The 19952-nt window shown below is 42.6% G+C and overlaps 1 protein-coding gene across 1 annotated transcript in view; it reads left to right on the top strand.

The window, feature by feature from the left end:
* NMU (neuromedin U) overlaps positions 1–19952 on the top strand; it is a 166844-nt gene that overhangs the window by 23977 nt on the left and 122915 nt on the right. The window contains exon 3 of the mRNA XM_059396317.1: positions 8374–8462. Coding sequence (XP_059252300.1) covers positions 8423–8462 — 40 coding nt within the window. The 5' untranslated portion in view covers positions 8374–8422. The remainder of the gene's footprint in view (positions 1–8373; positions 8463–19952) is intronic.

Genomic DNA, 19952 nt, shown 5'->3' with positions numbered 1-19952 from the left:
TAATTTCTTTTTTATTCAAAATGTATTTCTTAGATAAATCTCATGAGTCACATAGCCTTAGTTTTAGGGTGATAATGATCTAACATTAGTAGCCTTAAGTTTTTTGTTTCTTTTTTTTAAATTTATTATTACTCAAAACAAATGGCTTCCAAAGCTATTGAGGCCATGTGTTCCTACTCTGCCTTATAAATCTTGATGTGCCAGGTACTGGAGCGGTTGCTTAGTTGATCCCTTGGGAAGCCTGAAGTGAAAGCATTGATTAGGCTCTTTTGGGCTGAGAGCCCTATTCAGCTATTTAGCTGGCAGAAAGTCTTCGTTTTTTCATTAGGGAAACTGGTGACAGCAGAATCTTGCCTGGAGATATTTATTATTATTAGTGTGGTCATAAGCACTGTCTACTGTCTCCTCACAGGTCCTCTTGGTAAGCCATTCTGGGAGCAGAGAGATGTGCTTCAGCCTGTATTTATTTAGAATATTTTAAATGGATACCTTTGTCAATGCTTATCAGATAAAGCTCATGAGATTTTCTGTATATTTGCTAAGATAAATCATTCTGTGATACGCTTCTCGAATTCAGAGTGGAATGTACTGTAATCTGATTTGAAAGCATCATGGGAAATTTCAACATTTTAGTATTGATGAATATCAATTTAATAGATGCATGCTGTGTACTTCTTTACTGAACAGGTACTGTGGGAACTTGATGGACAGCCACAATTATGGCCATAGTAAGTGCCATGTACTCAAATGTCCTATGAAAAAAAAGCATCACAAATATAGTGGTATGCAGGATGTGGTTTTCTTTTTAAATATTATATTTGATTTATTATTTATGGACTAAAAAAGAGAGGTGAGCTCCATTAACCCAGTGACCTTTATTTTTTCCCAAGAAGGATAATTGCATTCTAATGGAAATATAGGAACAGTAGGTATTATAAACACAATTCTCTCAAAGAGTGGGGCTGCTTACTTCAGGCTCTGAAAGCATCCAACAAAGGGCTCAGCAAAAATTTATAAGCAACTCAAATTCTTTACCAAAGTAGAAAAATACTGCCAAATGTGTTAGCCTTGGGAAAATCGGATACCGCCAAATGTGTTAGCTTGGTGTTAATCTTTTATTTTCTTCAAGCATATTGTGTTCTTTTTGAAGTAATAGTTATTGGTTTCATTCAAGACTGAAATTAGAGCCTTACAGTGTCACTTGGCGTGTCTCAGAGATAGCAGTGAAGCATTCATATGTGCAAGCGCCGTGTGAATCTTGTGTGAAAATCATAAATTAAGGGCTCCCACTCTGGTCACTTTCCACAGACCTTCTGTGTTTTCTGATTTGATCACATCTTGTGCTCATTCAGGTTCCACTGGTTTTCTGTACTGTTCTTCAGCTGTTAGCAGCAAAAGAGAAAGATAAAGTTGGTGTATGTTTCTCTCACAAAGCTGAATTTCTTCAAATTTTTATAACAAGGTCCTCTGTTTTAGATGGTGCTCTTTCTCCCCTCCCCCCAGCCACCTCTTCCTCCTTTCTTTTTTCTTTCTTTTTTTTTTGTGTGTGTGTTGAAGTGTCATTTCATGAAATGATGTTCACTGTACTTGGTACTTGTTGTTTTAATGATCTTACTCAGCACACACAAACAAAAAAGTGTCAGCTCTACTTCATATTTCTCCACCCTGAAAGTTAAAAAAAAAAAAAAAAAATTTAACTGATCTGAACATCCCCAAACCTGGAAATGAATTCCTTTGTCAAACTGTTTTGTCATTTTGAAGGCTCCAATCTCAGAGTTGGGAAATGCTTCCTCTGAACTGTTGGTTTGCTATTATTTGTTATGTTGTCTCTCCAAATAACACTGCTTAGTACTTAAGAGCCTGGGTGATGAACCCAGGCAAACAGCCTTCCAGTTTCAGTACTGCCCTTTATTTGACCTTCAGAGCCTCAGTTTCCCATCTGTGTAAACAGCAACAACAAAGCACCAATTTATGGAGGTGCTAGGACCATTAAGTGAGTTAGTATTTATCGAATGCTTAGCACCGTGGTTGGCATAGAAGGCATGTATTGGCATATATGAATTTTGCAATTGATCATGTTTTTCTTCTGTGTTTTGGTAACAGGATATTTATAAGATTTGCACATGTCTGGCTCAGGATTGTCTGGGACATGATCAGGTGAAATCATATAGCCGGCCAGCTATTTCCCTATCTGTAGTCTCTCTTCCCTTTGACTCTGTATCGTTTTCTCCATTGATTATATGCACTTAAAAAAATCCCACCAAATAATCACACAGTCTTCCTCAGAGTATAGATGTGAGGATATACAAACTCAGAATTTCTGAGGGTGGGGCTCAAAACTCTACTTTCCAGTAAGCGCCCCAGGCAATACTGAAGCACACTCAAACTTGAAAATTACTAGCTAAATAGAATGTGTACTATTTTATATTGTGAGACATTTTTGTATAAAGTATAAATCAATAATGCCAAAATATAAATAAGTAAATAAATATCTCACCAGCATTTGGGATTGAGGTAAGATATAAATTAATTGATTAAATCTAGAAGTTCCATTTCATGCACCAAGCCTTCACCTGCCTCTTCAGGCAAAGCGTCTTCACAGTCTTCTGACTCCAGAGCTGTTTTGATTACACAGCTTGCTTGGCCACTCAGAATTCTAGAATATTATAGCTGGAAATCTAGAGGAGGTGGCTGTGGCCATGAGGCACTAGGACACTCCAGGAAACTGGCTGCCAAAGAGGTCATCAATAGAGCCAAGACCAAGCAGGAGAAGATTAGAGGAACCAACACTGTTGTCATTCACAGTATCAAACTCTGCTGTTTACTGAACACCTTTCAAAAAATAAACCAGATTTGTACTAAGTATTTTCCGTACAGTATCTCATTTAATTTTCACAATAACTCCCTTAGCTACTATTTCATCCCCCCTTCATAGATTGAATTAAGAAAGCTAAAAGATGTTAAACCAGATGTTCTTGAGACCAAGACTAATAATAGTAGAACTGGCTCTCACACCCAGAGTACCTGATCCCAACACTTCTACTCCTAACCGCCATGGTTTCCGGTCTGCTGTTAATCCCAGGGAGCCATGCAAGGAAAGGCAAAGGCCTCCCATCAAGTTCCCAAACATGGTACTGACAAGCTTGGAGAGGTAGTTGTGAAACTTCCTGACTTCCAAGATCATAAAAAAGGGCTCTTTATTCATTTGTGACAAAATTGACTGAGGAGTGGCCCATCCTGTAATATGGCACAGAAACGTGTACAAACCCAGCCTTGCGGCCTGACTCACTGTCTTAATCACAGATTTGTACACCTGCTGCTTACCTCTTGGTTGACTTTTACTGTGGGTAGAAGTATTGACTTGCTATCTTATATACCTCAAATTTGCCATACTAAAAAGTGGTGTCGGACACGGAGAAGTCAGCAGTTGGCACTCCTACGCCACCTAGCACTTGGCAGCCAAGCTCTTCTGAGCGGTAAGGGAACCCGAGCAGTGGAAGTTCATCTCAGGACAGAAGGCAGCCTCAGAAGTCAACAGCCACTGCTTATGATTCCTTGCCGGTGCGTCTGGTACCATGATGGGTGCTTTGGTCTAGCCAGGCAGTGCAGGGGTCCCAGCAGCATTCGCCATTTGGAGAAAACAAATATTGTGACAGAGACTGAGTAACCACTGGAAGCTTGAAGTCCTTGTTTTGCATTTTGAGCCCACGCATGGCAGGTTGGACCTCAAATTGAGCGGTAGTACCTGGGGTCGTGGCCTAAGAAAGTTTCAGTGGGCATTAAAATTTCAGTTTTCTTTCACTGGTTTGGTTTCATTTGTTGTTTGTGCAGGAACTTGGTACATCAAAACCTTTCCAGGTTTTGTTGGATGGGAGTCCTAGAAAAAAAAGTTCTAATCACCGAGAAATAGGTGTTTCTTTGAGAACAGTGCATCCAAGGGCCAGATTTTGCAAAATCTTGTCCCCAACAAATTTAGCAAATTGAGTGATTTTTTTTGCCTGTATTTTACAGTTACTCACAGCACACTTCCAGTTTTGCCTTTATTTCTAACTTGCTCAGCAGGAACAACTCATTGGATAGGAACAGCTTATTCAAGAAGTGTGAGGGCATTGTGGTGTGTAGTAAATACAGATTCACCATCAGAGAGAGCGGAGTTCTAATCCTGGCACTGCCACTCACTTCCTGTGGACTTGAGATAGGTGACTTAGCCTCTCAAAACCTCTGTGGGCTAATTTTTAAGTTGAGGATAATAATACTTGTCATACAGAGTGGGTGCAAATTAATTCAAGAAAGCAATCACGGTGCTTATTGAGCCCTTACCATGTTCCAGGCACTAGTCTAGCTTTTATAGATACAGTGGTGAACTTGAGCTTGCCCTCAAGGAGCTTGTGTTCAAAAGGGAGAGAACCAGGCCAACCACTGGTTACAACAAAAGGAGATGCTGGTTGAAGCATCAGGTGCATAAGGGGGAAAATAAGTAAATTGGTTTAGGTCAGTTGTTCCTGGCATTGACTATTCATTAGGAACCCCTGGAGTTAAAAACAAACAAACAAACAAACAAAATACCCATACCCTGGTCACACCATAGACTAGTTAAATCAGACTAGGGATGGTATCTTGGGGACCAGTAATTTTTCAGCCCCCCAGGTGATTCTAATGTGGAGCCAGGTTTGAGAAACACTGGGTCAGGCTGTGATCAGGGGCGTTATTGGCCAAGGTCTTGAGGCTGAAGCATGTAGCATGATCCAGAATTGGCCATGTGTAAAGAGAAGGGAACTGCATGGAGAACAAGAAGAAAGGGCGTGTGTGTGTGTGTGTGTGTGTGTGTGTGTGTGTGTGTGTGTGTGTAAAGCTGCAGGGGTAAAAGAATGTGATACATTCTGGGGAAATGCAAATAATTCTGTGTGGATTGAACATGGAGCACTAGAGGAGTAGAGCAGGAGATGTTAGCTGGGGCCAGAACACAAGGGTCTTTGCATTAACTTCTTAAGAAATGGCTCGTGTAAAGGGATCTGCGCTGGCACATAACAGGCCTTCAGTAAATGATAATGATGGCTATTATTAGTAGAGGCTTGCGTACTTAGAATCATTTACTTGTGGTGTGGCAAGGGTCAGTCTAAATATGTTCACTCAAGGGTCTTAATGGAAGATTAATTCTCAGAACATTTCAATATACTGGCCATGCGAGTGGGAAGGGGAGGTTGCTGTCTGGATTGCTGGTTTTGCTCCCTTCAAATTGGGCCTTCAGAGTCTAGTGAGTAATTTCTCCCTGAATGTGTGTGTGTGTGTGTGTGTGTGTGGTAAAATATACATAGCATAAAAATTATCATTTTAACGATGTTTAAGTGTATAGTTGAGTGGTATTAAGTACATGCGTGCTGTTGTGCAACCATCACCTCTGTCCTTCTCCAGAACTTTTTCTTCATCCCCAGATGAAACTCGGTACCATTAAACACTAACTCCCCATTCCCGCCCTTCCTTCCCGCAGCCCTGGCCCCCTGTATTCTATTTTCCATCTCTGTGGATTTGATTCTTCCAGGTATCTCCTCTGAGTGGAATCATACAGTATTCGTCTTTTTGTGTCTGGCTTATTGTACTCACATAATGTCCTCACTAGGTTTTAAAAGTCTTAGTCTCCTTTTCCTAAGGCCTTAGGTCTTTGGTTTGGACCTTTAACTCTGACATTTTAAACGCATACAAACAGCTTTGATGTTAGGGAATTCATAACATTTCAATACGGCATAAGAGAAGATGACAGAGCTGCATCCGGTTGTGCAGAGGGCCTGTCCAGAATCCCTGACAAAGGCGTGAACGTCCTGGGTTATCTGCTGTGGTTTATCACGCTCTGGTCCCTCAGGTAACAAGCCCAACAAAAAGGTGGTCATTTACTCACCTTTTCATGGGTTGTTTTTCTCTCTTTCTGTTCATTCAGGGGCAGTCAGGTGTCTCTTTTCTTCAGGCTAGAGAGTAAATATAAATAGGAAATGATTTTTAAATCTCAATTCATCTTTATATTAAACTATGTTTGTTTGCAAAATTCTTGGGAGCTTCTCATGTGTAATCCAAAACTAGCCCCCATACACACAGAGCGCAGGAAGACTGAAGAAAGAGGTAGGTCCCACCAGATTGGCTGGTGGCTGGTTTAATGAGCAAGAGAACTTACATACGAGACCTGTCTTGAGTGGTATCAAGATGAGTAGATCTCCATACCTGTCTGCCAGTTCTTAAAAGTTTACATAAAGGCCTTAAATGGGTGCAGTCACAAATATTCAACACCATGTCACTGTCTCAAGGCTAGATGCCCTTGGAGGAGCTTCTGGAAGCAGGAAAGGCAAGCAGAATGCACATTCCGAGCACAGGGGACTGGTGAGGAGTCTGATTGCTGTGGTCCAGCTCATAGGTCACATCCTCTCAATGACCTCTCCCAGCAAAGCGTTAACAACTTGAGTCTTCACAGCCTTGTATTACAATGAGCAGACCAATCACATGACCGACATACATTCATAGTTCTCTCTGCATCCAGAAATTTTTATGAGTAGCTGTTCCAAAGGATGGAAACCACTTGGCATAACAGTCCTATGAAAAGTCATCACATCTCATTCAGCAGCTTAATCTGGAAAGAACCTAAATTCTTCTCCCTACTCCCTTATTTCCCTTCTTTTCTTAAATTTTTATTTGTTAAAAAAAAATAACTCTTGAGTTCCTAATACATGTCAGGAAGTGCATTAGGGCCCACAACAGACAAAACAGATATGGTGTCTACTCTTACACAATCTAATGTGTTTAATTGGATATTGATTTATATAGTTGATTTCTGGTTCAGAGAGTCACTAGTGCTAAATTCACAGGATATGAAGTGGATCATATATTCTTACTTTTTTTTTTTTTTAACATGTGGTTGTGGAGCCACTTAAGAGGGTGCTAACCAACTGGCTGCCAAGCTGCCCTACAAGGTTGTAAAATTTCTGTTGTCCACGTCTGATGTTTGACTTGGAGTTCTAGAAGTTTCTATTCCAGTACCTCATGATGTACCTCCTAAGACAAGAGAAGAGGATAGACTGATGTTAACCAAGAGAATGGTGTACATCTGAATGTTGATTTATCAATTTAATGGGGGAATATCCCTTTTCAGTCACTAAAATATTCATTTTTATCATTTAATGAATCCTTCCCATATTGGGGTGAATGAAAGACTGAATGTATAGTCAGAGGGATGCTAAGTGAAGACAAAATTGAAGTAATGTTATGTAAATAGTCTTGAGGGATCTTTTATCCAGGCCAAGGGGATACCTGGTATAAATCCAAGTCCTGTGGCTGAGAGTACCTCTAGAGCTAACGAGTCGTATTGTACAGATGCTGGGTTCTGAGTGACACATTCTTTCATCATGTATGCCAGTATTACCAACATTGACTTACAGTCAGATCATACTCTTTAAAAAAATTTTTTTTAATTTTTATTTCTTTCTTTGATAGAGAGAGTGAGAGAGTACAAGTAGCGGGAGGAAAGGGGGAGTGAGAAGCATACACCCGCTGAACAGAGAGCCCAATGCGGGACTCAATCCCAGGACGCTGGGATCATGACCTGAGCCGAAGGCAGATGCTTAACCATCTGAGCCACCCAGGCGCCCAGATCATACTCTTAACTTAGCCATTCTGACTCTTTAAAGTGATTTTGCTTATTTCTGATCTCATCCATAATGAATCATGATGACTGGCCAAACTCTTAGGATTTTTGAACTTTTCTTGTACCCCCTCTAATCAAATTGTTCTCTTTGCTTCCGTCTATCACTGCATTCCAAAGGGTGCTCTATTTAAAAAAAGAAAGAAACATTATCTTTAAATAATCCGTGGGTTTTTCTTCAGTTAGGCCCTTCTAGTTTTTCATCTGTTTAATCCATGTCTATCTACTGTGTTTGCCTACTGACTAAATTTTAGGGAAGTGCTTTGAACGGAATGCAGACCCAAGCTTCCAGAGAAAGAAAATCTGGTTATCAATCATGACCTAGACTCCAATGGCTTAGTTTGGAATAATATCCATAATGCTATTTTTCACTCTTTCCTCACTTCCTCAGGGATCTCGCTGTGCTCTGTGACTGGGTCTGTTTCCCTGGTTCTGGATTCTAGTCTCCTGTCTTTCCCCATGGGTCCATTCTAGAAGCATCTTGACTTGGCCTTTTTGAGTTGTAACCATCTTGGATTTATGTGAATTTATGAGAGTCTTTGAAATGTGAGAAGGTAGGCAGCTATCTGCTTTACCTGTGCTAAATCTTGGCCTTTGTTCAGATGGCTACTCTTTATATTTTTAAAATAATGCCTACTTAAACTTCCTACCCTTACATGATATCCCTGATAATTTTATATTATTTTTCATAGCTGCACAGAATGGAACTTCTTTTTTTCATGGACTCCTGATAGTGACGCCATGCCCCTGGACCTCATCATCCGTCTGCTGCCATCTGTTGGTATGTGCAAGCTACAGAGTTGACTTGTTCACACTTCCCTGCCAGGAACCTCGTGTGTTGGTATCATCTTTGTCATCACTTTTGTTATTGCTTACTTCAGGGAAATTAATGTGCTGGCTAGTGACATTTTCACTTCCCATTTTAGGACTTTTGGGTGTGATGTGTTTTTAAAAAGCCTATCCAGTATATTAATAATGGACAAGGGATGGCGTCATACAAGCACACAGGGCCTTGAAGACCAAGGTCTCAGGGGATTCAGAAGAGCAAATTATAGAGTACATTTTATGACTTGGAAAGGGAACAGATACTATAATGAATTTTTAAGTTAGCAATTTGTTTAGTCTCCTGAGGCCCTGGCAGCTTGCTGAGGTTATGGGGGTAAAAGCACCTGCAGAGAGGAATTTCTCAGTCAGAACCAACATTTAAAGTAGTGGTGTGTTAATGCTTAAAAAGAAGTCCTGCATACATTTTTTATAACTTCTAGCGTTTGCAGCTGGATCTAATGAAGGACGCTCCGAGAAGTTGAGCCAGCTTGCCATTGTCCAGGCTCCACTTTACATTATTTATGTTCTTTCCAATACAGCCTACGGCACATTCTTAAATTAAAGACAGCTTTGCTAAAAGTACTGGGGCCTGAATGGAGGCATGTGGCAAATGCCATGGAGTCTCTACCTTTTTTTTTTTTTTTAAACCCCGCTGTTCTTATTTAGGAATACTCAGTGATTTAACTTAAAATTAGGCACATTTTTGAAGGATTCTGATTTCATGGGGCTGCTCTTCAAGTGAGGAACTATTATGTGAGTAGTGTTTGATTGAATGTTCAAAGAGGAAAGTTTCTATTGCAGTGTCAAGTGGAGATGTGTCATAAAGAATTGGATCAGAGCTCAAAGGTAAATTGAAGATTCCATGAATTTTTATGATCTAGGCACAGAGTAATTTAAGTTTAAAAAGAGAAACCAAGTATTTTGGCACTCTTCAGCAATAGGCTAAAGAGGTTATGACCTAAATTCAAATGTAGTCCTGTAGACCATTGTTTTCTATGGCACCAGAAATCTGGAAATAAGAAATTTATATTCTGGAGTTCCCAGGGGGCTTGAGTTGCAAATGCAGACCTATTAACATTGTTGCCCAAATCATGGGAAACCTTGGCCTCCATTTTATCCCCTCCTGAAACATTTTCTTCTTATTTCAGGCATCCCCAAGGTGGTGTCTGCTTGTGTTCAGAAGTTTATGCACGCACATTTTTCTCTTGCTTCTTCACCGAGCTCCTTCTGCTGCCCTGGGAGCATTGTTGGGCATAGGGCTGGTTCTACAGGGTGGTCTCTCAGTCTGTTGTGGGATGTAAAGGGCTTCCTCTCCATGCCCTTCAGGTTCATGGTTAGACCTTCTCTTCATCACAGTTTGAAATCAGAGCCGTGTGCTATGAAGGGGGCAGTCTCTACCCCATTCCACTCCATTCCACTTCTCTCCTTGTCTTCCTCTTCTGGGTGTCCTCCTAACCTGGAAAAGAATAGCTTTTTCTTCCATCAGAGAATGATCTTTTTGATGACTAATTCGGTGCAGATTGCTTTTCACAAAGATCTCTAGGCCACCAGTTCTGCAAACTAGATTGCAGACAATTTAGTTTAGATCCGGGACACCCTGCTGCAAATGCAGTTTTACTTGAAAAACAGGAAATGTAAGGAGCTGCGGGAGAACACTCGTCAGTGCAATAGTGAATGTTCAGACAAGCTTAAATGACAAACAGGAACATGTTCTGAGAAACATGAGTACCTTTTGATTGACCTTTGAGATTTTCTGCTGGCCACGATAGACCCTTATTTGGTTATTCTCCATTCCTTTGTGCTACAACTGCACATATAGAAAAGATAAAGATGGAAGAAACTGAAAAATGGAACATTCAGTATTTCTGCTCTAAAGAAATAACTCCTAGAAAATTATCTATCATAAGTAACTCCTTTTCCCGTGTGTATTCTTTCTCTCTCTCTGTACATATACATACAGTCCTTCTGTATGTTGTGTAATGGATCTTGCTTTTTCTCACTTTATTGGCATACATAGGTATACCTCATTTTTTACAGGTATATTGTATGATATATCGTTGTATTATAATCTCATCAACTAGCCATTCATTTGTGGACATTAGAATTATGAAATATTATATTTACAAATAAAACAGTGTCACATAATTATCTGTTATAAGTAACAATTGAATGCCCACCAATGTCACTGTGCATTTTTTACCAGACTCGAGTCTGAATACTTTCTGTTCTGATGATACTCATCAATGTTCACATCAGGAAAGAACCCTGAAGAAGGATCTTGTTTATACTTATTCCGTCTAAGTAAATCATTTCTGTGTTTTAAGTCTAGATTCACTAAGTCATTAGTGTTCAAGTGTAGTCAAGACCATAAGTTCACTTCAAAACTTGCTTGGGATTTTGCAGTTTTACAGTTCATAGCAAGAAAGAGGCCAATTCAATACTTTCTAATAACGAATATTTTAAATCACTGTCCTATTTAAGGAGGGAAATGATTATTCTTTGTTATACAATAGAAGCAGAACTATGGTGAATTAATTTTCTAATTCTTTTTTTCCACTCTGTTGTGCCTGTACTGCTAGCCCCTCCCTAACTCTGGACATGAAAAATGCCTCATACTCGCTTCCAACATGGGCCATCACCACCCCGGTCAGCAGGAGAGGAATGTGGTTCTGTAACCCCATATTGTTCAACCTAATGCGGATACCAGGCCTCCCTGTGGGCTCATCAGGATTAATCCTATTGTGCCTCACATACCCGAGAAGGCCACATCCCCATGCTTCCATATTGCCTATGGTCTCTGTAACTGTTCTCTACCTCCACTCATCAGACCCAATTTCTTCCTCTTCCCCAACCTCCCACACTCTTCCCCAGGCCATTTGGAATTTATGGGCTGTCACAGCAAACCCTCCAGATCCCCAGCTACTGCTCAGAATGTCCTCATCACTTGCTTTACCTAACTAAAACCTGGGTCCTTGCTACGGATATTACCTCCCTGCAGTCGTCTCCAATCGGGAAGCAGCTTATTATCGATATTCTCTTATCATTGTCATTATTACTATCCATAATGCAAGCACTAGAGGCCCTGGAGATTGGGGTGAGTGTCCGTCTCGCACCCCGTTCATCTCGCTTCCTTCTTCCTTCAAACACCCAGCTCCTTCGGACTTTATGCCTTCAGACTTCACCACCCCTCGGTGTTGCTGTATCTGCAGCCTGTAGACCCTCCTCATTCATGGCTGACCAGCCTGCCTCACTGTCCTCCTGTCACAAGTCCCTGGCATCTTTTCTGGAGGTTTTTGCCTCCAGCATCTTGGCTTCTTTGATCCTGGATTGTTCTTTCTGCCTCAGCCACCACTCCTGCTGTCTACACTTCGGCATTCCTGGTATCCATAACTGGACTAGGTCCACATCTTGACTTCGAGTTCCCGCCTCTGGACCAGCATCTCCCATGCTTCCTGCCTGCCTGTTCTAGTCCTCGCAACCAGCAGTCCCTCAGGCGTGTGGCCCTTTAATTCATTGACCTTTCTCTCATTTTTTTTTCTTTAACTATTATTGTTCCTGCTTTTATTGTTGGTTCCCTCCATATTCAGCTTAGGACCTCCATTCTCACTAGAATCACACCCCTTCAGATATCCGCTCGCTCTTCTGTCCCCCTCCCTCTCTCAAGCCTGAGCCTGAACAGCTAAATAATGTGGAGAAAAAGCACTCAAGCGTGTTAGCCAGCCTCTCTTTAAATTCTTGGCTACTGCACCATAATGTATTTTATTTCCTCAGTATATTAGCTTCCTCCCTCCCTAATGTGACCATTTCAATTCCTTTCCTCTCTCCTAAACTCTTCTCCTCACTTAGATTCATTTGATAATCTTGCCCCGTGTACTGCTTCATAAAGACACAAGATGAAGCAGGAAGCCCCTCTTCATCATCGCCAGTCCGGCAGAGAGCTTCCCTCTCTCTGTAACTCGAGTTTCCCTTTCACTCCATCTCTGCGGATGAAGCATCCCCGAGAGTATTGAAAACACCGGTCTGTCCTCTGGTACCGGGCTCCTGTCCCCTCGCACTTCTTGGGGACAGGGCTCCCACAGTACTTTGTCTTTGCGGCTCAGTACAGGGGCCATGAGACAGACTTGCCTGGGCGTGAGTCTCGGCTCTGCCACCTCCCAGGTGTATGATGGGACATCCGTCTTCTTCAGCTGACCCTTCTGTTAAGGTTATCGACTTCCCAGAGTCATGCAGATTAAAAGGGAGGATTTAGTGACCTGCTTAGGACAGGGCCAGGCTCCCAGCGAAGGCTGTGTCTGCCTGAGCTGGCCCTGGCACAGCTCTAGAATGGAAGGAATTTGTTGTGTTCGAGGAAGAGAAAAGTGACCCATAGGTCACTGGGTGAGGTCACTGGTGAGATGTCAGAAAATGAGTTAATAGCCCCAATGTGTGTGTATATGTGGGGGGGGGGGGTCTCTCTCTCTCTCTCTCTCTCTCACACACACACACACACACACACACGTTCATGTCCTTTCCTTTGACATATCACTGCAATTCCTCTCGGAAGTCGATCTCCCTACCTTTGGAATCTGCCCCTGCCTCTCCTGGATCCTTCCCTGCAGCATGCAGACGTGCTTTGGTCATTTCGGGTCTTCAACAAACAGATAAATAGACTCTTCCCTTCTGGTCACATTTCCCCAGCCCCACCCACTACCTGGTCATTTCTCTGCTCCTCCAAACAACGAAGTTTCTCAATTCCATCCGCTTCTCTTTTCCTTCAATTCTCTTGTTTTAGTCCAAGCCTCTCTAACCTGGATGGCTGCAGCAGTTTTAGGATTCATTCATTGTAAATCAGATAATGCCACTGCAACTCCTTAAACACCTCTCCCAGGAGCAGCACAGACACTTTTTCTGGCAAACAAAGCCCTTCACCATCAGTATTGGTTAGATACTGCCAGGGTGATACTGAAGAACAAACCGCCCTAAAAAAATCTAGCTTAAAACGACTCTTTTCTAATGGATCTGCTGGTCATCCAGGGCCACTCTGTTGATCCGGCTGGTTGGCTTCTGCATGTTCACGTCGGCTGGCGGCTGGCTGACCCAGGCCGCATGGATGGGCTGTCTCTGCTTCGTGCTGCAGCCTTGCTTCCAGCCGTTCTGCTCCATGGGCCTCTCTTCCTCTTCCTGGCACAGTCACCAACAGGCAGTGGTGGCACAAGAGGACAGACCTAAGCACTTAGCACAACTGACATCCCACCAACCAAAGACAACTATGGGGCAGATTCCAAAGGTAGGGAGATCTACTTCCGAGAGGAATTGCAGTGATATTTCAAAGGAAAGGACATGAACGTGTGTGTGTGTGTGTGTGTGTGAGAGAGAGAGAGAGAGAGAGAGACCCCCCCCACACACACATATACACACACATTGGAGCTAATAACTCATTTTCTGACATCTCACCAGTGACCTCACCCAGTGACCTATGGGTCACTTTTCTCTTCCTCGAACACAACAAATTCCTTCCATTCTAGAGCTGTTTGCACTATGTTACCCTGTGCTATAAATTTGCTGGTTGCTTTAGCATTAAAGTTTGCTTTCCAGAGGATTCCAGCGACATGACAGCTATTCCTTTTCTTCATTTTTTTAAGCCATTAATTTCATTTTGGATGATCTATACCCTTAGAGCATTCATTGACTTAAGGATAGATCTGAAAGCCTTTCAGATTCACTATCAAGTCAATAAAACACTTTTATTTTCCTCTAAGACCATGAAACCTGCCAAAAGATGAAAAACAAATTAAATTGCTCTCCATTTGCTCAACAGGAGTAACGGGCTGTAGGTGGAGCTCTAAGGAAAAAAGCAAATTCACTGGAATTTTAGAATTCGGGACTTGAGAGGACTTGGATTTTGTGAGCCCCAGAATTTCACTGATGCGATTGTCTCAGCATTCGTAAGCTAATTTTGTTTTTCTTTATTCAGATGACCACATATTTAGCAGTCGTTTAGGTGCTAGAGTGCCTGCCAGGCCGCTTGTGGGGTGTCCTGTGACCCTGAGGAGCAAAGTGGGCAAGGACAGAGGGGGTGGGGCTGGGGGCTGGCCCTGGAGGTGCTTCCGTGCAGTTTCACGGATGGAAAGGCCTCATGGAGGTGGAGTTCAAGATGTTGTACTTTGTGCTTCTGAGGGAAGAAGGAAAGGAGAGGGGTTTGGGGCCTGGGGAACAAGGCATGCTGCTTCCTTACTCTCCTGGCTTAGGGAAGGCAACCACCTTCCTGGTGAAGGAAAGGGGAGTGTTTACAGCAGCACTTGGTGGATCCAGGCCAGATAGCAGGGGTGTGTGTGTGTGTGTATGTGTGGTCTCCCCCCCATCCCCTCTCCTACACATTTGGGTGCCACATAATCATCACAATCATGATTAACATAACAGTAGCTAGCCTAATCGAGGGCTTTCTGCAGGTCAGATAATATGAAAAATGCTTTACCCCTGAACCCATTTGACCCTTACGCTAATAACTCTTGGCAGTAAGTACTACTATGATTTCTATTTTAAAAGATGAAGTAATGGAGGAGTAGAGTTTTCAAAGGACTGACAAGTGATACAGCCAGATTTATGCTCAGGTCTGTCTGGTGGTGGCACCCATGGGCTTCACCGCCATACCACACTGCCCAGAGCAGAGGGTGAGGAGTCCCGCTAAGAAGCGGCAGGGCCGCCCCAGCACTGTGGGCAGGGAAGTCAGCGTCGCACCTGCGAAACCAGCCTGGGGAAGCGTCCCCTAGGAGCCAAGAGATGCCGTCTACAAGCTGCTACTGTCTGCATTTCACCCACGGTGGGAGGGAAAGGTGTCGTGACTGGGGTAACCAGAAGCGAAGATCTACATATGATTGTGGCAGAAGCAGGGAGCATGTTGACGTCTGGGTCAGGAAAAATCTAAGGGTCACCCAGGGCCCCTGTTGGAGACCAAAGAGTTTAACATGCTTGAAAGCCCTTTGAGTTTCATCAGCTAGGAAGCTCTCATATGCATGTTATTTATTAGCATTATTCAGAAGGGTTCATTGGAGCAGGCACCCTGCCTTCTTGCTGTGTCACACTTCGGTCACTCTCCGGAGACGTAGCTGCACTCTGGTGGAGGCTCAGATGACCAGGCTTCACTCTCCTGGTGGGCCTCCTCACGTCCCATGGCAGCTCTGTCCTGTTGGTCATCACCACACTGGCCTCACCCACCCACTAGCAGAAAGCCATATAGCTTAAAAGCAGGTCAATTGATTTTTAAGTTTCATTAATTTTTGGTTCTGTTACAGTAATATTCTGATAGCTCATTCATGCTCATGCCCTCCCCCTGCCCTGTAGCCCAGACATTTATATGGGGGATAAAGGCCCAGAGAAAGAGAAGAAGAGGACATTTGTCATACTCTTGCCAGTAAGAAGTTTGTAATCTGAAAGGAGAGACCAGACACAAAAAATGTACTGTCTAATCAGTGCTCTGATAAGGTGTGTAAAGTCCCAAAATGTGTAGCACAGACAATGGGAATGTGAGGGTAGATAACAAGGCACATAATGTGTCTAAATGCACCATATTCGAAAGTCAGCATCGGGAACACCACGGTGAAAAGGCATTTTCAGCAGTGGCTTCACCTATCAGTCTTGAGGTAAGGGCTATTGATCCTGCCGTGGTATATGTAGATCACATTCTTAATAGCATCTTAGAAACAGGAAAACCACTGTGTATCTTCGCAAAGTCTAACCATACCATGATATGTCATATCAATTCCAAATGACAGGAGTGTGAAAAATGAGCCATTGATGTTCTGGATAGATGTGAATTCTGTTAGTGTTTAAAGGGAACAGTGCTATTTTAGCTTGAGGGTTTGCTCCCCAAAGTGATAGTTTCCCTTCCACGTAGGATTAAAAGAGTTCTTTGTGTGGGGTTTTGCTTTTGCTACTGTGGAGCTGGGGTCCCACACCCCATGTTATCCTGCAAAGAGACCAGAGGCCCCAGGCCAGCCCCAGGTGTAGTCAAAGCACAATGGAGGCAGTGTGGCAAGGAACTTGGCTTATTTTCTCCTGGAGTTGCCTCTGATTATCCCTGCAATTTTGGACCAGTTTCTGAACCTATTTTAGAGCATGTTTTGATACAAGTGTATTAACTGTGTTCCTAGTTTCTGTAAATTTAATGCTTTAACATCTGCCCTCCATGTATATGCTGGACATGCCTTGTTCTGGATAACCCAGTACTATGCCTTAGTCACCTTGCCTGGGCCTCTGGCCTCCCTCATTCCCTCCCCAGCTTCCTCAGGAGTCTTTCTGGGGGCATGTTTTTCCAGTACAAACCAACTGATGCAAAGTCCACACTCCAGCCATCTCCCTTATCAGACTCTTACACTCTGGGGCATTTGCACTGGCCTTAATGAGCCCAGGGCCAACTAGGGACAGCTTCCTAACTAGCGAGCCCCACAGCCCACTGAAATTATTCTGATAATCCTAAACCTATTTACCTGCTTCACCCATTCCTTCTCATGGAAGCCACAGTAGAAGCTTTGCCCATAGCGTCCCCTTCTTTCTTCTTCACGACCAAGCCCAGTATTTCCTCATGTGGCCCCCTCCTCTTGGAACTGTGAGCAGCAAACCAGCTTTGCCGTGGCAGTTGTCTCTTAATCTGTTGGACTCAGATTTTCTATTAACGTACTATATTTTATTTTATTTTAAAGACTTTTTATTTATTTTAGAGAGAGAGAGTATGTGTGAACAGGAGTTGGAGCAGAGGGTTAGTGACTAACAGACTCCTCCTCACTGAGCACAGACCCTGACATAGGGTTCGATCTCATGACCCTGACTGAGATCATGACGTGAGCTGAAACCGAGAGTCCGACGCTTAACCGACTGAGCCACCCAAGTGCCCAAAAGCATTTTAAAACAGTAAAGAGCTGATTCTGCTACAAGTCTGCCAAACTACAGTGGAGGCTCAGAAGAATGAGAACTGGGAACCCTGGAGAAAGTCTTGTAGGTTGTAGGGGCCTCTTGTGTTTGCCTGGTCCATTCTGCTTGCTTTCTGTCCACCTGGTCCATTCTGCTTGCTTTCTGAGGGCTGGCTTCTTTCGTTGTCGGTGATGACTCATCTGAGTCACCCTCCGTGGTGCCCTTGGGTGACAAGTCTGTTCAAATCCAGCATCCATATCTTAAGTGCCTGAGGCTTTCTGTGTCTCTCTTCTGAATTCTTGTGAGAAAAAAAAAAAATCTGGTCAGGCCAGCACAGCCTTAAATAAGCAGCTCTTGAGCCAGCTGCAGCCAGAGGGAAGGACAGACATGGCTGTGAGGCTTTCAGAGGGGAAGTGGGAGGAAAAAGGTCATTGACCGACGCCTAGTACCTGAGGGCATGTCTCAGTATTATTTCAAAAAAGTAAACAAAGGGATTCTATTTTTAAAAATTATAAATAACTGAAACTCCTACAAGTTATTCTTTAAAACCAGGTTTGTTTAGTCAGGTAGCTCATTTCCCAAAGCACAAAGGTGAAATCCAGAATTGCAATGTGATCCACTGATGACTCCTCAGGGTTCTGAAGGAAATGCGGATAAAAACCGTACCTGTTGTTCACACTGTAAGTGATGCCTTGGAGTTCTGTGGAAAGTTTAAGCTTGGAAATTATTCAACAATAAATGAATAATTGTTTCAGTGACTAAGGTGAGACATTACGAAAGACTAGTAAATGTAAAAATTAAACACTGAGTGTGCTTATTAGAGCTTCAAAGAATTATAGGTCAGGGTAAGGGGTTTAAAGTAATTTGGTTAAAATAAATCTAACACTAAGACTTAAAATTTTTAAAAAGGCGATGCTTTAGTTATTTTAGTTTCAAGAGATACTATGCAGATGGTAAAGAAGTAGAGTACAGCTTCTTTGTTATGGACTGAAGCCTTGTGTCTCCCCTCCCCCAAGTTTCTGTGTTGGCCCTAACCCCCAGCATGCCTGTATTTGAAGACAGGGAATCATAGAAGGAAAGTTAAACTGAATCATAAGGGTGGGGCCCTGATCCAACAGGAATAGTGTCCTACAAAAAGTGACAGCGGAGAGCTTGCTTAGGCTCCCTCTCTCTCCACATGCATGCAGGGAGGAAAAGTCCCGGGAGGGCAGGTGAGGTGGTGGCCGTCAACAAGTCAGGACGAACAGTCCTCACCAGGACCTGAGTCAGCCGGCACCTTGGTCTTAGACTTCCAACCTCTGACACTGTGAAGAAATAAATTTTTTTTGTTTAAGCCACCCAATCTATGGCCGTCTGTCATGAAAGCCTGAGCAGACAGACATTCTTCAAGTCTTTTGGCCATGAAATTTATTATTAACTTTATTTCATTAATAAATTTATTTATTATTAAAATATCACTGCTACGTCCTTTGAGTTTTATCCATGCTGAAACAAAACCCAAGAAACCCTGCACTGTTTCCCAGAGAATCTGAGGAAGGAAGCTAATATTTCTTTCTTTAAAATAGGAAAATGGTGTCAGCATCTTTCCTAAATCCATTAGCAATAAAGTGCCCCTGGTTGCCCCAGTAGGGCGTGTCGAGATGAAGATGGCCAAAATGTGAGTTAAGGTATTTTTAACTTAAGTATATTTTAGAACTTACATATGAATTTGTTTGGAAATGAAAATTTCAAGTCCCCGAGTCCCATAGCTGTTTCTCCTAGCTCTGCTAAATGGTTTCTAGTTGGAACCAAAGTCTGAACCTAGGTTATTTCAAGACTTGGGGACAGTCACAGGGATGAAAGGCTACTTCCAGGCCATCCTAATTCTCCAAGACCCTGTAATCTGACTATATGAAGCAACAGGGGGTAATGACATAGACTTGCTGATTGAGAGGTGGTTAGAAGTCCTTAGGCATGGCAGAAGTGATTTGTAGGGGGCCTGGGGTGGATTTTAGCTGCAGACTACTTACTTATTCATATTCTGTCTTCCAGTGAATGACGTCCAAATTCCCATACCTTTGTTAACATTTATTTTTAAAATTCAGGCAGAGTTAATAGACAGTGTTACATTAGTTTCAGGTGTACAAAATAATTCAGCAATTCCATACATTACTCAGTGCTCATCGCAGTAAGTGTACTCTCAATCCCCTTCACCTGTTTCACCCATGCCTCCCTTCCCCCTTGTCCACTTCCTTTCTGGAAACCATCAGTTTGTGCTCTGTATTTAAGAGTCTTGTTTTTTTGTCTTTTTCCTGTGTTTATTTGTTTTATTCCTTGAATTCCATATATGAGTGAAATCATATGGTATTTGTCTTCTCTGACTGACTTATTTCACTTAGCATTGTGCTCTCTAGACCCATCCATGTGGTTGCAAATGGTAAGGTTTCTTTCTTTTTTATGACCAAGTAATATTCCTCTTTATATATATGTGTGTGTGTGTGTGTGTGTGTTTGTACCACATCAAAGAAAATGAAAACACTAATTTGAAAAGATATATGCACCCCATGTTTGTTGCAGCATT

This window comes from Mustela nigripes, chromosome 1, assembly GCF_022355385.1.
Source record: "Mustela nigripes isolate SB6536 chromosome 1, MUSNIG.SB6536, whole genome shotgun sequence".
In the NCBI taxonomy this organism is placed as follows: domain Eukaryota; kingdom Metazoa; phylum Chordata; class Mammalia; order Carnivora; family Mustelidae; genus Mustela; species Mustela nigripes.
This window is presented reverse-complemented; position numbering and strand designations above follow the sequence as displayed.